We start from the raw sequence: 14,844 nt of genomic DNA on the forward strand, positions 1-14,844 counted from the left end.
ATAAAAGTAGAGGTGATTTTCCTAAGCTTTCCCTCGGCATCCATGGGGTACCTGTCAGTTCATTACTAAGCTTTACCGTGAAGAAAGCTCTAGGGTTTCTAGTTCATAAAACAAATTGTGCTGCCCAGCCCTTTTTCTCAACTTAGTACTTCTGAGGCAGAGATAGTGACCAGAGGGGCTTGCAGAGAAAGTGGTACAAACTGAATGACCTTTTCATAACCTGGAGTTGATTTCTGAAAACTTCTTTTGTACTTTTTAGAAGTAATTCGATAGCGATTCTTTAAAGCCAAAGGTTGAATCCTACTAGATGCCTAATAAGCTCTTGCTAAGACTGTTCCATCCTTTTCCATCCAACATCCTCCCATTTCTGCTCATACTGACATGTCCAGAGCAAAGGAATGGTTCATAGGGCCCTTTCTCTGGGATATTCTGTTAGCATGCCATCTCCCTTGGTGGATGACTGCGAGGCCTAAGGGTGCAAGGGGGAATCAGCTGCTGGAGTTCTTCATCGAACTGCTTTTCCTGCTGGGGTGCTCATGACTGTGGAGTGCTCACACAGTAGGCCAGCACAGGATGGGGATATTTAGATTGAGCCAGCTTCCCTGCTACAATTCTGCTACATCATTGACTTGAGGGCAGTGGGTCCAATAATGAAATTACTTGCTTCAAAACAGCCCTACCCACAAGTCAAAGATCACCTCTGGTGAGAACCCTCTCAAAAAATTGGGACAATAAGCATCTTTTTTTAGTGTTGAAAGGTTTGGCAAATCTTTCCAACTATCTCAGGAACTTCTGAGACTCAGGACTAGTGCTGCCTTTCCTGGAGAGAAAGTGCGCTCAGTTGCTTGGGCTCCAGTGCACGTGGTGAGGTTTATCTTGGCCTGGCCTCTTCAGGCCTTGTCTACAGCACTAACCAGACATGGCTTTGGGAGGAGCTTAATGGGAGAGCAGACCATTTGGGGACCTGTTTGTACCTGATAGGATTCATGAGGAAATCTAATCCACCTTTCTTCTAGTAATAAAATGAAGCAAAGGTATTTCTGTAGGAAGAAATAGACTAGACCAAAAACTGGTTTAAATTAGAAAATACAAATTACCGGGGCACCTGGGTGGCTCTGTTGGTTAAGCGTCTGACTTTGGCTCAGCATGGTTCGTGGGTCCAAGCCCCACGCTGGGATCTCGGCTGTCAGCACAGAGCCCACTTCAGTTTCTGTTCCCCCTCTGTGCCCCCCTCTCTTCCCCTGCCCTGCTCTGGCGTGCACACTCTCAAAAATAAACATTAAAAAAAAAAAACCGAGAAAATATAAACTACTTAGAGTAACAGCAAGCTTGAGATATGTGTTCAATTGGGAGTACTTTTTGCGTTAAACCTCTTCAGTGGAACTTTAAAACACTGTATGTTATTTTATTTTTGAAATTGTGTTATCCTTGTTGGAATAAGATTGCTGTGGCTTTGGGATGAAGATACTGTGACAATAGGGAAAAATGGGTGAGATTGCTAGGAAAAGCTGCCTTGTTCATTCTGTAAGTGAATGCTGTTTTTTTTTTTTTTTTAAGAGGATTTGCTTTCTGCTATTTGCACATAGCGGTAGGAAGAGTGTGAAATGCCAGTTCATGTTAGTGGAGGTGCAGGATGGACGATGTGGGTTACAAGTCACCTGGCTCTGCTTCCCAGGTGCTGTACATGGCCTCTCTGCTGTTGGATGGTAGTATATCGTTTTTCTTTTATTTTTAGGGCTGCTCAGGTACCTCCATGGTAGAAATTTCATTCTAAGGTCCTTTCCAAGTTGCGTATCATTTGAAATGTTCCATTTGAGGAAAGATTTTAAGTGCCCTATGTTCTAGTCACCAAAAAAAAAAAAAAAAAAAAAAAAAAAATGTCATGAGAAACCTAAATATTGAGGTATAAGCTTCAAAACCAAGCGAGGAATTGGGCCATGGACTATATGGTGATAGCTGGGCCACAGTTACCGTTTTTCCCACCATCAAGGAAAGGTTAAATAGTTTCCATCACACGGAATGTGTACAAAGCTCCCAGCCTTAATGCAGACTTAGATATGCACTTGTTTGTCTCAGGCTATTTGTGGTGAGTAAGAGTATTTTTAAATGCTCTGTCAGCCTTGGAAAAATTGCAGGGCTTTAAAGTTGTTGACAAAATATTTCTTAAATAAATAAATCTGACTTAGAAGTATCTAAACATGAACAAAGTACTTTTAAGTCTGACATGTCACTGCAAGTGGCTTTTTAAAGTAGTTGCTTAAAAACAGTAACGGGACTAAGGATTTGTAGCTCCAATCATAACTTGGGAAGGGTGGCTTGAAGGGCTTGCTTTCTTATTTTAGGTCTTAGCAGAACTATGCTTATGGGAGGAGAAAATCTAAGGTTGAAACACCATAGAGATGAATGTAGGGGGCAAGTCCTCTTAAAAGGGAACCCAGCAGGGCTGCGGTCTGCTGTACCCGCACCTAGCTGCTGGGTGTGCCAGGGGCCCTGTCAACCCTGTACATGCCCCAAGATTGAAAGTTCAGTCTAGCACCCAATAAAGGGTGTCTGGCGCTTTTCAAATACCCAGGGAAGAGATTTTGAAGAGTTGGGAGAACTGTGTTCTCACCGTGTAACATGCCTCAGGTTTAAAAAACAACAAAAACATTAAGTTCAGCCTCCTTAACTATTGGCAACAGCGAAACTCACATTCATTGTTTTAGCAAGCTCAATTCTATCTACTCTGAGTGTCTGCCCATGGACCACCTAAACACTCTGTTCTGCGTCTTCTATGCTTATGGAATCCTGGCTCTTCAAGATAGGTTTTGCTGGTCCTTGAAGAAAGCTCTGATCAGCAGTGGAATTCTTCTTCCAATTGTGTTTCTTCCTTTTTGATCTTTGGACCCACTGTCAGATATCTGACTTTTAGAAACTCTTACACAGGTAAGATCTTATGTGAATAACACAATACCAAAAGTGTGGTAAATTAAAGCAAAGTGATCATAATGGTCCTTGCTTTAAAAGGGAAAATATGTAAATGTACCATTATAAGTTAGCTCTGCAGCTGTAGCCACTTAAATATTATTTGGCTTTGAGCAAATATAAGACTGTGCCAAACTGGGCCCTAGCTCCACTTGAATGAGAGTAACTAATAGCTGGGGTGACCACAAACACACTCTCTAAAATTTTAAATGGGGACAGCATTTAACTGCTATTTGCAACAGCATTTGTAACCCAATCACTGTTAAAGTAGCGTATATTCCTAGTAGATACCAGTTAGAAAGTTTCTTGGCATGACTTCATATATAGACCATGTATCCTGAAAGTGGTGATATAACATGGTCTTGGCTATGTTATTACTGAACTGTGTTCCCTGCCTATCAAATAATTTTTAGAAAGCCTCACCTCATAGTCCTGTACTAAAAAACTTGACATGAAAAAGTTTCGAGGACTATTTAAGTGCTATAAATTTAGCCATCAATCATGCTATACTATACCTTCCTGTAGAAGAATGTCAAATTGATGGCACTAGCCAAACCTACACCCACCTAAAGACCAACGGTTATTAAAGTTGTGCTACAGGAAGGGGTCAAAGTCAGTATTAGAAATATACTTTATTGAATTCTAGAGCAACTAATCTACCTTCTGTGTTCACCAGGAAGAATGGAAGGAATATATAAAGGTTAAAGGGAAAGTCTGCACTATTCAAACTGCTATAGCCACTCTGCCGACGGCGAGGCAGCCCGGTACCCTCTAGGATACAGTAACAATCCCTTCTTGTTCAAAATAACAAGTGATTTCTCTTGGGATTCTGAAGTGCATTTATTCACATGATTGTGCCCTCTGCTTTAGTAAGGTTCTGATAGAACCCTCTTCCCATCCTCTCATGCTTGACTGTGGAATACAGCCCACTCTAGAGGACAGGGAAGGCCGGAAGTCTGGGCGGCACGAGCCACACTGGCCCACGCTAATGACTTTACTCAGTTATGCTCTTTCATGGGGCTTGCTCCTTTGTCCTCTTTCAGCTGAATTCTTTCTCTAGATTCACTCCAGATGAGAAAAAGACCGCTTTTGGATAACAAGCATTTCTACTATCAAAAAAATGTAAGATTAGATGAAGACTTTTACCTCAAGACAGAATCACTGCAGTGCATTCCAGGCAAGCCCTATAGCAAACCAAACACTTGTGCAAGACCACTGAAGCCTGCAGTCTGCCCCCAGGCACTGAGGACACTTCAAAGCTTGTAAACGGAACCTTGACCTTAACAGAAGACCGCATTTGGTAATGGAAACAATATATTTCTCCACTGACATACAATACTGTATAATGCACTGAAAATTTCAGGATGGACTTTGGAGTAAGAGCACAATTTGTAACATATCATTTTCAGATCACCTCTTCGTTCCACTCGGATACTCTTCACTAACCCTGGTATATCCAATATATACTGAGGATGAAACCAGACAAGGAAGTGGTGTCACAAGCCACGATGGAGCCTTCTGCATGCAGTTCAGCCCGGCTTTACCCTTGCTTTCTTCCAATACAGACTCCATTACAATTGTGAACCATCTGCAGAGTGCAGACAAACAAAACTACTAAAAAGTATCTCTCTATGATTAGAATATTTTAAGGTCTTCAGAAACTTCGCACATGTACCTTTGATGGAGCTCCCCCACCCACCACTAGAACGCAAACAGGGATATCCTTTGCTCCTGGAAGTCCTGCCAAAACGTGTTTAATGGATGCTCAGTTTTGGTTTTCCTCCTTATTCTTCCTCTTCTTCCTCCTCTTCATCATCATCTTCATCATGGCAGTGTGTAATTTCCTGGGGGGCCAGTGGGAAGAGGTTGGGGGGTTTAATTTCACTAATCGACCGGGTCAACTGGTGCCGCTTGTAATCAGTATCTTTGAAATCAACTGATGTGCGGTTCCGGGTAGCAAGAGGGGACTCCATCTCATTAATATCTACATGTGTATGTTCCACCGTTGATTCATGAGGCATCTAGAACAAAGTCAGAAGGTCAGAAAGCAGGTGGAGTGAAACAGTTTCCCAAATCCTAACCCCATCTCCCTCGGTTAGGTGGTTGTGCAGAGACAGGTCTATAATGGATCAAAGGCCAAGCCAAATTAGATACTTTAGCATCTTCCGGGAACTACCTTCCTCTCATCCTCGACTCTTAAAACAGCCCAGATCTCAATTATTAGAGCCCGAAACTGGAAAAGATGGGGGGAGAAAGATTCCTATTTCACAGCAAAAAAACAGTCCTGCTATAGATCAGTATCTAAACACAGCACTATAAAAACTGCAGTGCTCACAAAAGAGGAAAGTCTTCACTACTCAACTTTTAATATGACAAATTTCAGAGTACACTTATACCCTATGCCATTACCTATACCTTCTCAAAGATCCTTTTTGGTGCAAGCATGGAACTTGGTTATGGGCTTTTGCACATTAGGAAAAAATGCCTGGGTGGCCCAGATGGTTAAATGGCCAACTCTTGATTTTGGCTCAGGACATGATCTCACCATCCAAAGGATCGAGCCCCGTGTTGTGCTCTGTGCTGACAGCATGGACAGTGCTTGGGATTCTGTCTCTCCCTCTCTCTCTGCCCCTCCCCAGCTCTCAAAATAAACATTAAAAAAAAAAAAAAAGACCCAAACTCTCCTGTGCCATCCCACAAAGCTGGCTGCAGCTCTCAGCCGTAAGTGTCTATCTTTATTGTAAAGAGCAGCCTAAGACTGTGTCAACTCACCAGGACGTGGGCAGCTCTGAAGAGGTAGCTGAAGGGGTAATAGAGCAGATTGATGAAGGAGGCTGCATAGAGGTCAGCGTACCGCATCACCTGGCTGGCGAAGAGGGTCTGTCGGGAGCCGCTGCGGAACAGGCTCCCCATCATCCCATAGCACATGTCCATGTCATGTGTTACTTTCTGCAACAGACAAGAGACTGAATTCTAGTAGTTGTTGGGTGCTGGCTATGTGCCTATCCTTGTATCACAGGATAAAGACAAAAATCACAACTTTATTTTCCACGATCTCTCCCAAATCCCATTTGGATACCTTAATACGTCTCTGGATGGAACTAATGTCAGGGCGCTCATTGCTGCTGCTATCAAGGTGCCTGGAGGCGAAAAAAGAAAACTCCACTGAAAATCTCTGGGAAAGAGGTCTCTTAGACCTAGCTGATTCTCAAAGAGGTAGATGGTTTTAGGGAAGAAATGTTTATCTTTAGAATCTGGAAACTTACTTGTAGAGTTCAGCCAAGAAAATATCCAAGCTCTGAAGCTCTTCGAAAAGTGCTAAAGTTTGGAAGGAAAAGAAAAATGTTTTCAACAAAAAGCATTCAGGTTTTAACTCTTCCTGAAACTAACAGGCTGCAGCTATGACTGAAAGGTAAAGCTATGGTGAGTGTACAAAATGACTTTATTCTCCTGCTTGGGATCTGGCAGCAAGTGAAAGCCACGATTCCTTCTTCTACTTCAACACAGCTAGCTACAACTCTTCTTTCCCAATGGATGCTAAGTGCTAATTTGTATCCCATCGGAGGTGTGTTGCAGCAAAACAAGTGTTAACAGTTCCATTTTCAGATCAAAGAATGAGGATTAGGGGACGTGTCCAGAGTCACAAATCCAGGAAACAGAGCCAAATCAACTAGACTAACAGAATTTCAGAGGTAGAAAGTTGAAAACGGGCATGAAGGACCAGCCAGAAAATCCCACCAAGGACAAGCAACAGCCAGCAGCTGTTGCCTGTTTTGTTGAGGTTCTGGCCTTTCTCAACCTGGGTTCCCCAGAGAGAAGCCCTAATGTATATACTGTTTTAACAAATTTTCTTTACCTACCGAGAGTCACCTAATCAATTTCTCTGTTCTGTGGATCAGATGAGGAGCCTAGGTTGAGAAAGGTTGTCACTTGTATCTTTATAAAGTAGGTATTATCCTCATTTTCATATTTGAGGAAACTAACCCACAGTAACTTGACTAAGGGCATGAAGGTATTAGGTAGTAGAGCTGGGGTAACTACCTGACGCAGTACCTCTCCCCACACTGTGGGTGATGCTAGCTAGGACTGGCTGGAGAATTTACAGGTCAAACAGGTTTACATAACTAGACCTACAGCTCAATTCCATGTACAGTCCAGAGGGTACAATTTGGCCTCATTCTCTACTTCTCAGAAGAGCAGGAAAAAAAAAGGGATGTAATTACCACTCAAAGTCATCAATGCCCCCAACATCACAGAGGCTGGTGGCAGAGAGACAGGGAACTAGTATGTGTGGTTGGAAAATATGGGACTACAAAAGGAAGTGGAATTCACAGTTTAGTTGCTATAGTAATAGAATTCAGGATAGCAATATTCTGTCCTTAACCCTGAAAGAATGCAAGAGAAAGGCTGAACACCCGAACCTCTCCTATTTCCTCAAATTCTGGAGTTCTGTAAAATATCTGGCTGGAGGGAAGTATCTTTGACTACCTCTGCCTCCCCTCCCTTTCTCCCCACATATGAAGTAATGAGTTCATCCAAGAGGACTGATTCATACAGCTGGATATAAAATAGGAGTAATGGCTCCTTACAGCTCTTATCAGTCCAGACGTGCAGCTCCTGTGCAAGTTCAGGAATCACCAAGAAAGTTCGCCACCCTTGTCGTTTCTTTGATTTTAAAATGTCCCCAAAAATGTGATCTCCGATATACAAAATGTCCTTGCCCTTAGCTCCCAAGAGATCACAGACTGTATCAGATGAACCTGAAACAAGGGAATGAACAATGGGAAAACAAAAATGTCTCCATATTAAAAACGAGAATCCTAAGTACCATAACCATTAGATACTGTACTGATTAATTTTATTCTTATGCAAGGAACAGACTAGAAAAAGGGCTCACCTTAAAGACCCACCATTGTTTTTCTTTCATCATTCCTTTTATTGCCTCTAACGCAAGGCCTTCAGCTCCACTGTGCTAACCAGAGCTCTTGATAACCAAATCCAAGAGCAACAAAACTACAAGTCTCAGCTTTAGTAAATATAATTCTCCCAAAGCACAGCCATTTCTCATCACAGAAGATCTGACATTAATTTTGTTTTGTTCAACAATTTCTCACTGCAACGAAATATGCATCAGTGTCCACAGGGGCTCCTAGAGGACCCCTTTGAGAACCACCTCAAATCATTCCAGGACACTGAGAAAAAGTCTCAAATACGTAAAAGGATGAGGAAACAAACACTGATCCTTTTAGTGAAAATCAAAGATGTGTTAGGACATACTAACAACTTCTCAAACCTGTTCTCCCTGACTCCTACTGCATTAGCAGGTGACTAAAGCAGTTACCTTCAGGAGACAGTATCTTCAGAATACTAAAGTATAACTGGCACTCTGCCAGGAGGACACCAAAGCTTTCACGATGAAATCTGAACAAAGACTTAAACTAAATAAAGGGAAATCTGTGACTCACCTCCTGAGTAGACGATGCCATGTTGTAAGGGGCCTGTGTAGGTACCAATTTTCAGCTTGCCAGTTTTCTGTGAGAAGAGAAGACTTTCTAATAATTTACTGTTCTATCACAATCCCCACCCAAAATGCAATCTGGATAGGCATCTAAATGATTGGCACTTTTGAATTATATTCTTTTGAAATTATTGGGCTATCTCAATTAAGATTAAAACTCTGAAATTCAAAAGAAAGATATGGATAATAAATTAAAAATACCTGTTTCCTTAGGAAGAATAAGAGTGGGAAAAGGAGAAATACGAAGGACAATGTGCCAGCAGACAGATCATCCTCTTGACTTACTGTGTCCACCTGACGCAGTACTGTGCCTTCTCCAAAAAAGAGTGGCTTCCGTGCATCCACCAAGATCAGGTCAAAGTAGGACTGCCATGGTCGATGGGAGCTCCCAGGCTGATGAGGTTGAGAAACAGCAAAAGCCAAAACATCACTCCTAACCCTTGAGGCACTAATATTTAATCTCACTCAAATGTAAGGAATGTAGACATATTAAGTATACACAGAAGATCCCACTATTGTATTAAAAACACAGTGTGTTAGCGGCCATATTCTTTTGGAAGCAGGCAAGGTGAAAATATAAATTAACACATTTTAAATCATTTCCTCTACTAACATTTCACAGCAATTTAACATATGAAGGAAAGTGTCCTCACACTCTGAAATAGGCAAAAAAGGCTCAAAGGGTTGTGAAGGAAAGATGCAAACTGATATTCAAGAAGACAGTTTAAGAAAGAGGCAGATCAGCATCAGAACTTAAGTTTACAAACTAACATGGAACTGTTACTAGCAAATTTTATTGGTTATGTTCTCAGAATAATGGCTCTAGGTACACATTAGCCTTTGGCTCATACTGGAGGCTCGTCACGGCACTAATAGAGAAGTTATGCCCATTAACATGCTTTCTATCCTGAAGTGGGACCAGGGTATTAAACTTGTAAGGTCAAGCTGTGCTTTTGGGTGACCTTTTCAAAACAGAGATTTACTGATATTTAACCAAAGAAGGACTAAGTCCCACAAGGATGTGACTAGGCTGCAATGAGTATTCCTTAAATTTAAGTGTAGCCACACTGTGGGAATGAAGACTTCTCTGCTAAATATCAAGGTTAACTGTTCTTCAACAAAACTCAGCAATAACTAAGAGTAGTATCTAGAAGTTGCCAAGAATATACATATCTTCTGTTTCTTTTAATCATCTATCTTCCTCAATGTGAAAATTCCTTACTTTGCCACACAAACTTAGTAACTCCACACAGAACTTCTTGGCCGTAATTATTCTGATCCCATCCTACCAAATAACACAAATATCTCCCCTTTATTTCTATCTACTATGTTTTCAAATCTCTAGCAATGTTAAACTACACTAGCTCCTGCATTGCTTCTAAGGTTAATGAAGATTTCTAGAGGAGTTCTGACAATTCCTGACTCTCAATATTCCAGGATCGCTAAATGCATTCATTATTACTAAAAGCAATGGTCTGTTAAGTTACATATAGTACCTTGGGGCCATGTGGGAAATCGAACAGGTAAGTCATAATTTTCTGGAAAAAAAAAATCCAACATCAGGTCCATATACTACTTTTGCAAACAATATGCAGCACCTAAAAAAAACTTCAAACCCAACCTTTTCATATGACGTGTCTTTTTCAATACAGGATTTATCACATTCTTTTTTCCCCTAAGTTTATGAAATCATGGCAGCTGAAGCCAGAAATTAATGCTTCAACATAACAAACTACAGCTGACATTCTCAGTAGGACATAGGCTTCTAGGATGTAATTTTGTACACTTCATCCATATATCCCTACCAAATCCTCTTAACGGGCTGGAATACATATTTGGAATTGGTATCTGAGGTCAGGGCATCGACAAAACTAATGACTCACATGGAAATAATATACGTTGGCCTCCTTACTATTTATTGTTTCTAGACTAACCAAGCCAATGAACCATTAGATTTGTTGGCTTTGTAAGACTGCTTACTCCAACAAATCACCAGATTTCTAAATCAAGATTTTGCATGAAGAGAATTGCAGAGCATTGGGCTTCTTGCTAGTACTATAAGCCTGTAACTGTCTTAGCAAAAATAAGATGAGGCTAAGGAGTTAAGCTCACTTTTCAACATGCTTTAGTCCTGACAAAGAAATGTCTAAGTTAAAAGGTAGTAAATTTTGATGGCGAAGAGTCCAAACATCTTTGCACCATCTTCTGCTATCTGGCTCCCAGCAGCAGGGAGGGCATTTACACATATGCAGTAAATAAATGTGTGACTTCTCAAGTTGATATAAATGATGCACCAAAGAGACACAGAAGCCTTTTTAAAATCAGCACAAAGGTTTTAAACAACCTCCAAATTAAAACCTTCAAGTAACCAACTGTAATCAGGGAAAAGTCAAAAGAAATATTTAGAAAAATTTGAGAACCACTCCAATGTGGCCCTTAAGCTATATATTCTTTTTCCACTCTGCTCTCAAAATGATATGGCAAAAAAATACCCTCACTTAACGAGTGTCCTCATGATCTTCATTCCCAGTTCCTTAGGCCAAAGTAACTCCTCTGTGTAAATAAACAAGTATGAACATTAGGCACTTACATCTGTGTATTTATAGTCACTGTTGGTGGCAAGAAACACTTTCCCTACTTCCTTCATTCGACTCAGAAGCAAAGGCAGTTTTCCCTGAAATGTAATATGATGATGAGTGAAACACTAAACCACAAATACACAGTCACTTCAACTTTTGTCTACCTGAGTAAGCATAGGGGATGCGCTTTGAGGGTTGGTTGATTTCAGAGTTTTACATTTAAAAGACCATATTATCACTATGCGTGAAGTATTAAGCTAGCAGTATACATGGTGTATATAACATATAGGTGTATATATAAAATGACACATACAGATGATATGCTTATTAGATATATTATTAAATATGCTTATTAAAAACACCTTGGGGCACCTGGCTGGCTCAGTCGGAAGAGCATGCAACTCTTGATCTCAGGGTTGTGAGTTTGAGCCCCACACTGGGTGTAGAGATTACAAAAAATAATAATAAAATTAAATTAAATTGAAAAATAAAACCATCTCTACCTTCCTCATGTTTGCCTCAGGAAGGAGTTTAAATTACCTTGTAATCTCTTAAAGTATATGAATGAGGTATATTAAAGGCGAGGAGAAGCTGATTTTAAACATCACCAGCAAAATACAAGGAGAGCATAAGATATGGCTTCCCTGTGTAGGCTTTTCTCTTGTATACCTTGTAGAATGAAATGCCATGTGCAGGATGGAACCTAGAAATGCTCAGACCCATCTGCAGACACATGAGGAAATTCTAACTCCTGATGAGACTGGAAAGAAAAGCAGCTTTTCCTTCTCTCACACTAAATAGGTTCCTCCACTCAAATTCTCCTGGACTTCTTGTGAACCCCTCAGCGTTCTCTCTTGAAAGAAGAGTGGAATTAGGAGTGGAGGGGAAAAAGGAAGTACAAAGACTGAAAACACTAAGAAATCTGTATCAAAGTACTTTGAAAAAAATACTGCATTCCACTACTCATACTCTGTGAGAAAAGGAAGTATCTCATCTCGGAGCTGTGTTTCCCTCTTACATTAAAGTAATTCCAAATTTTTGCACCACTGGTTGGAATGCAAATTGGTACAGTCACTCTGGGAAACAGCACAAAGGTCTCTCAAAAAGTTAAAAACAGAACTACCCTATGATCCAGCAATTGCACTACTATCCAAGGGATACAAAAATGCTAATTCAAAGGGGCACATGCACCCCAATGTTCATAGCAGCACTATCGACAATAGCCAAATTATGGAAAAGGCCCAAATGTCCACTGATGAATGGATAAAGAAAATGTGATTGATTTGTGTGTACACACGTGTACATACACACACACACACACACACACACACACACACACACTGGAATATTACTTGGCAATCAAAAAGAATGAAATCTTGCCAAATATTTGCAATAACATGGATGGAACTAGAGTGTATCATGCTAAGCAAAGTAAGTCAGAGAAAGACAAGTATCATATGATTTCACTCATGTGGAATTTAAGAAACAAAACAGATAGACATGGGGAAAGGAAGGAAAAATAGGATAAAAACAGAGAGGGAGGCAAACCATAAGAGACTTAAATATAGAAAACTGAGGGTTGCTGGGGGTGGAGGGAAGGGGCATTAAGGAGGGCAGTTGTTGCGATAAGCACTGGATGTTGTATGTTAAGTGATGAATCACTAAATTCTACTCCTGAAACAAATACGACACTATATGTTAATTAAACTAGCCTGATTTTTTCCCCATATTCTTCATCTAGCTTCCCTTAATATTAAAGATCTTACTTACACATAGTACAATGATCAAAACTAAGAAATTAACATTGGCACAATTCCATAAACTACAGATTTAAAAAAATTACTGTATAAACTTGGACAAATTATATATAACCTGTATTCCTCAGGTTTTTAAAAATTATTTTTTTTTGCTTTTGAGAGAGAGAAAGAGTGCAAGTGTAAGCAGGGGAGAGGCAGAGAGAGGGGGAGAGAGAATCCCAAGCAGGCTCCATGCTATCAGCACAGAGCCCAATGTGGAGCTCAATCTCATTAACCGCAAGATCGTGACCTGAGCCAAAATCAGGAGTCAGATGCTTAACCAACTGAGCCACCGAGGCACCCCAGAGGGAGAGAATATTCTTAAGCAGGATCCACACTCAGCACAAAGCCCAACACGGGGCTTGATCTCACGACCATGAGATAATGACCTGAACTGAAATCAAGAATCATACGCTTAACCAACTAAGCCACCCAGGAGCCCCCTTCAGCTTATCTACAAAGCAGAGGTAACAATACCTCACTCAGGGTTATATGGAAGATTAAAGGGCATGTAATCACTTAGTACAGTGATGTACACACAGTAACTACTCTAGCTGCTATTATCATTAGAGCTAAAAAGACAAATGATATACTGGATCTTCTTGCCAAGGAACAAACAGGGAAAACTATACTAAGACCTATGTTCTGGCTGAAAATTCCTGGTGATTGTACTTGACATATATTATATCAAGACAAATTAGTATCTTCCTTTATCCATTTCATTATAAATAGGTTTGTTATTGATTTCCCTGATTTGCAGATCTATTTTCCCCTTTATTACTTACATCTTTGACTACATACTTCTCAAGATTTTCAACTGTCTTTTCCTTAAGGGAGCCCTACAGGAAGAAAAAAAGGAAAATAAGAACAAAATCAGTTTTTAACAGTTTATACTACTATCAACCCAAATGCATTTTTTAAGTATTTACCAAAATGGAAAAGTACATAAACTAGAAATGGCCATGATAAAGCAGATGTGATTTGCTGCAACTCTGCCTCCAAAAGGTATTTAAACTATAAAACTATGTTTATTTTAAACAAGAAATCAAAAGGTATTTCATATTTTATTCAGTATAATTTATAGTAAGTATAATTTTAATTAGTTAATGTATTAGTCAAACAGGAGGTATTTGGAAAAAAACAAACAATAATCATCCTCAAAGGTAGGGGGAAGTATAATCTTAATACTAAAATCTCTTCTAAGTTTGGGAAATGAAAACTGAAGTAAGAGCTGGAAGCCAAGCAGGATCACGGGAGGAAAGATCAGCATAACTTCCGAAAGTAGGACAAAGACAAGAAGAAAAGTATTCTAGAGAGCTGTCACTAGGGGGCAAATCCTTTTTTTTTTTTTTTTTTAATGGAAGAAAAATTCTGCTCTATTTGCGCTTGGAAAGTTAATGTCAGACCACAAGACACAAGCCACAGAGTGAACAGGTGACGCAGCAGCTCCCAGGTACCTTGTAATGAACCCAGTCAACAGCATCTCTTACATCCTGGAACATACTCCGGTAAGACATGAAGAGGTCCCCATCTTTAAATCCTGTTTCACAGCTATACAAAGATGAAAAAAAACATGACAGGGAATCCAAAAGAGGGTAAGTAAAATGAATATCAAACATTGCCCAGGGGACCCAAGGATTCCATGATCACATGGAAAGACTAGGCTAATTAGGAAAATAATTACTCCCTAACGAAAATCCATTTTGACAACCAGAAAGGACTACAGTGTTCAATGGAATACAATAATTGTGAACAAATACAAAGTGATAGAACAATATACTGAATGAAACCTAAAAGGTCAGTTCCAAAAATATCATGTTCTTTTACTCATCACTTTTAAGAAACAGGTTCCCATCAAAGAAACATTTAAAACTTAAAATTGGTCATTTAGGTGCTCTTCATCCTGACTCTTCTGATGTTTTCTCTAGGTACAAAGGTATTGCCTTTTTTCTATTTAGCTTAGTGACTTGGTGCCCCACCAGATTTA

General features: G+C 40.0%; 1 protein-coding gene across 9 annotated transcripts in view; it reads right to left on the reverse strand.

Annotated features, from left to right (window-relative positions):
* Positions 1-3,577: 3,577 nt before the first annotated feature.
* Positions 3,578-14,844, reverse strand: part of NT5C2 (5'-nucleotidase, cytosolic II) — a 149,949-nt gene continuing 138,682 nt past the window's right edge. For all 9 annotated transcript variants that reach the window (XM_045040626.1, XM_023240878.2, XM_045040627.1 and 6 more), the window contains 11 exons: positions 14,315-14,408; positions 13,643-13,696; positions 11,073-11,156; positions 9,979-10,020; positions 8,768-8,875; positions 8,430-8,496; positions 7,554-7,724; positions 6,231-6,282; positions 6,044-6,104; positions 5,737-5,913; positions 3,578-4,985 (listed from right to left, as the gene is read on the reverse strand). In XM_045040626.1, coding sequence (XP_044896561.1) covers positions 4,749-4,985; positions 5,737-5,913; positions 6,044-6,104; positions 6,231-6,282; positions 7,554-7,724; positions 8,430-8,496; positions 8,768-8,875; positions 9,979-10,020; positions 11,073-11,156; positions 13,643-13,696; positions 14,315-14,408 — 1,147 coding nt within the window. In that variant the 3' untranslated portion in view covers positions 3,578-4,748. The remainder of the gene's footprint in view (positions 4,986-5,736; positions 5,914-6,043; positions 6,105-6,230; positions 6,283-7,553; positions 7,725-8,429; positions 8,497-8,767; positions 8,876-9,978; positions 10,021-11,072; positions 11,157-13,642; positions 13,697-14,314; positions 14,409-14,844) is intronic.

This window comes from Felis catus, chromosome D2, assembly GCF_018350175.1.
Source record: "Felis catus isolate Fca126 chromosome D2, F.catus_Fca126_mat1.0, whole genome shotgun sequence".
NCBI classification, from domain to species: Eukaryota; Metazoa; Chordata; class Mammalia; order Carnivora; family Felidae; genus Felis; species Felis catus.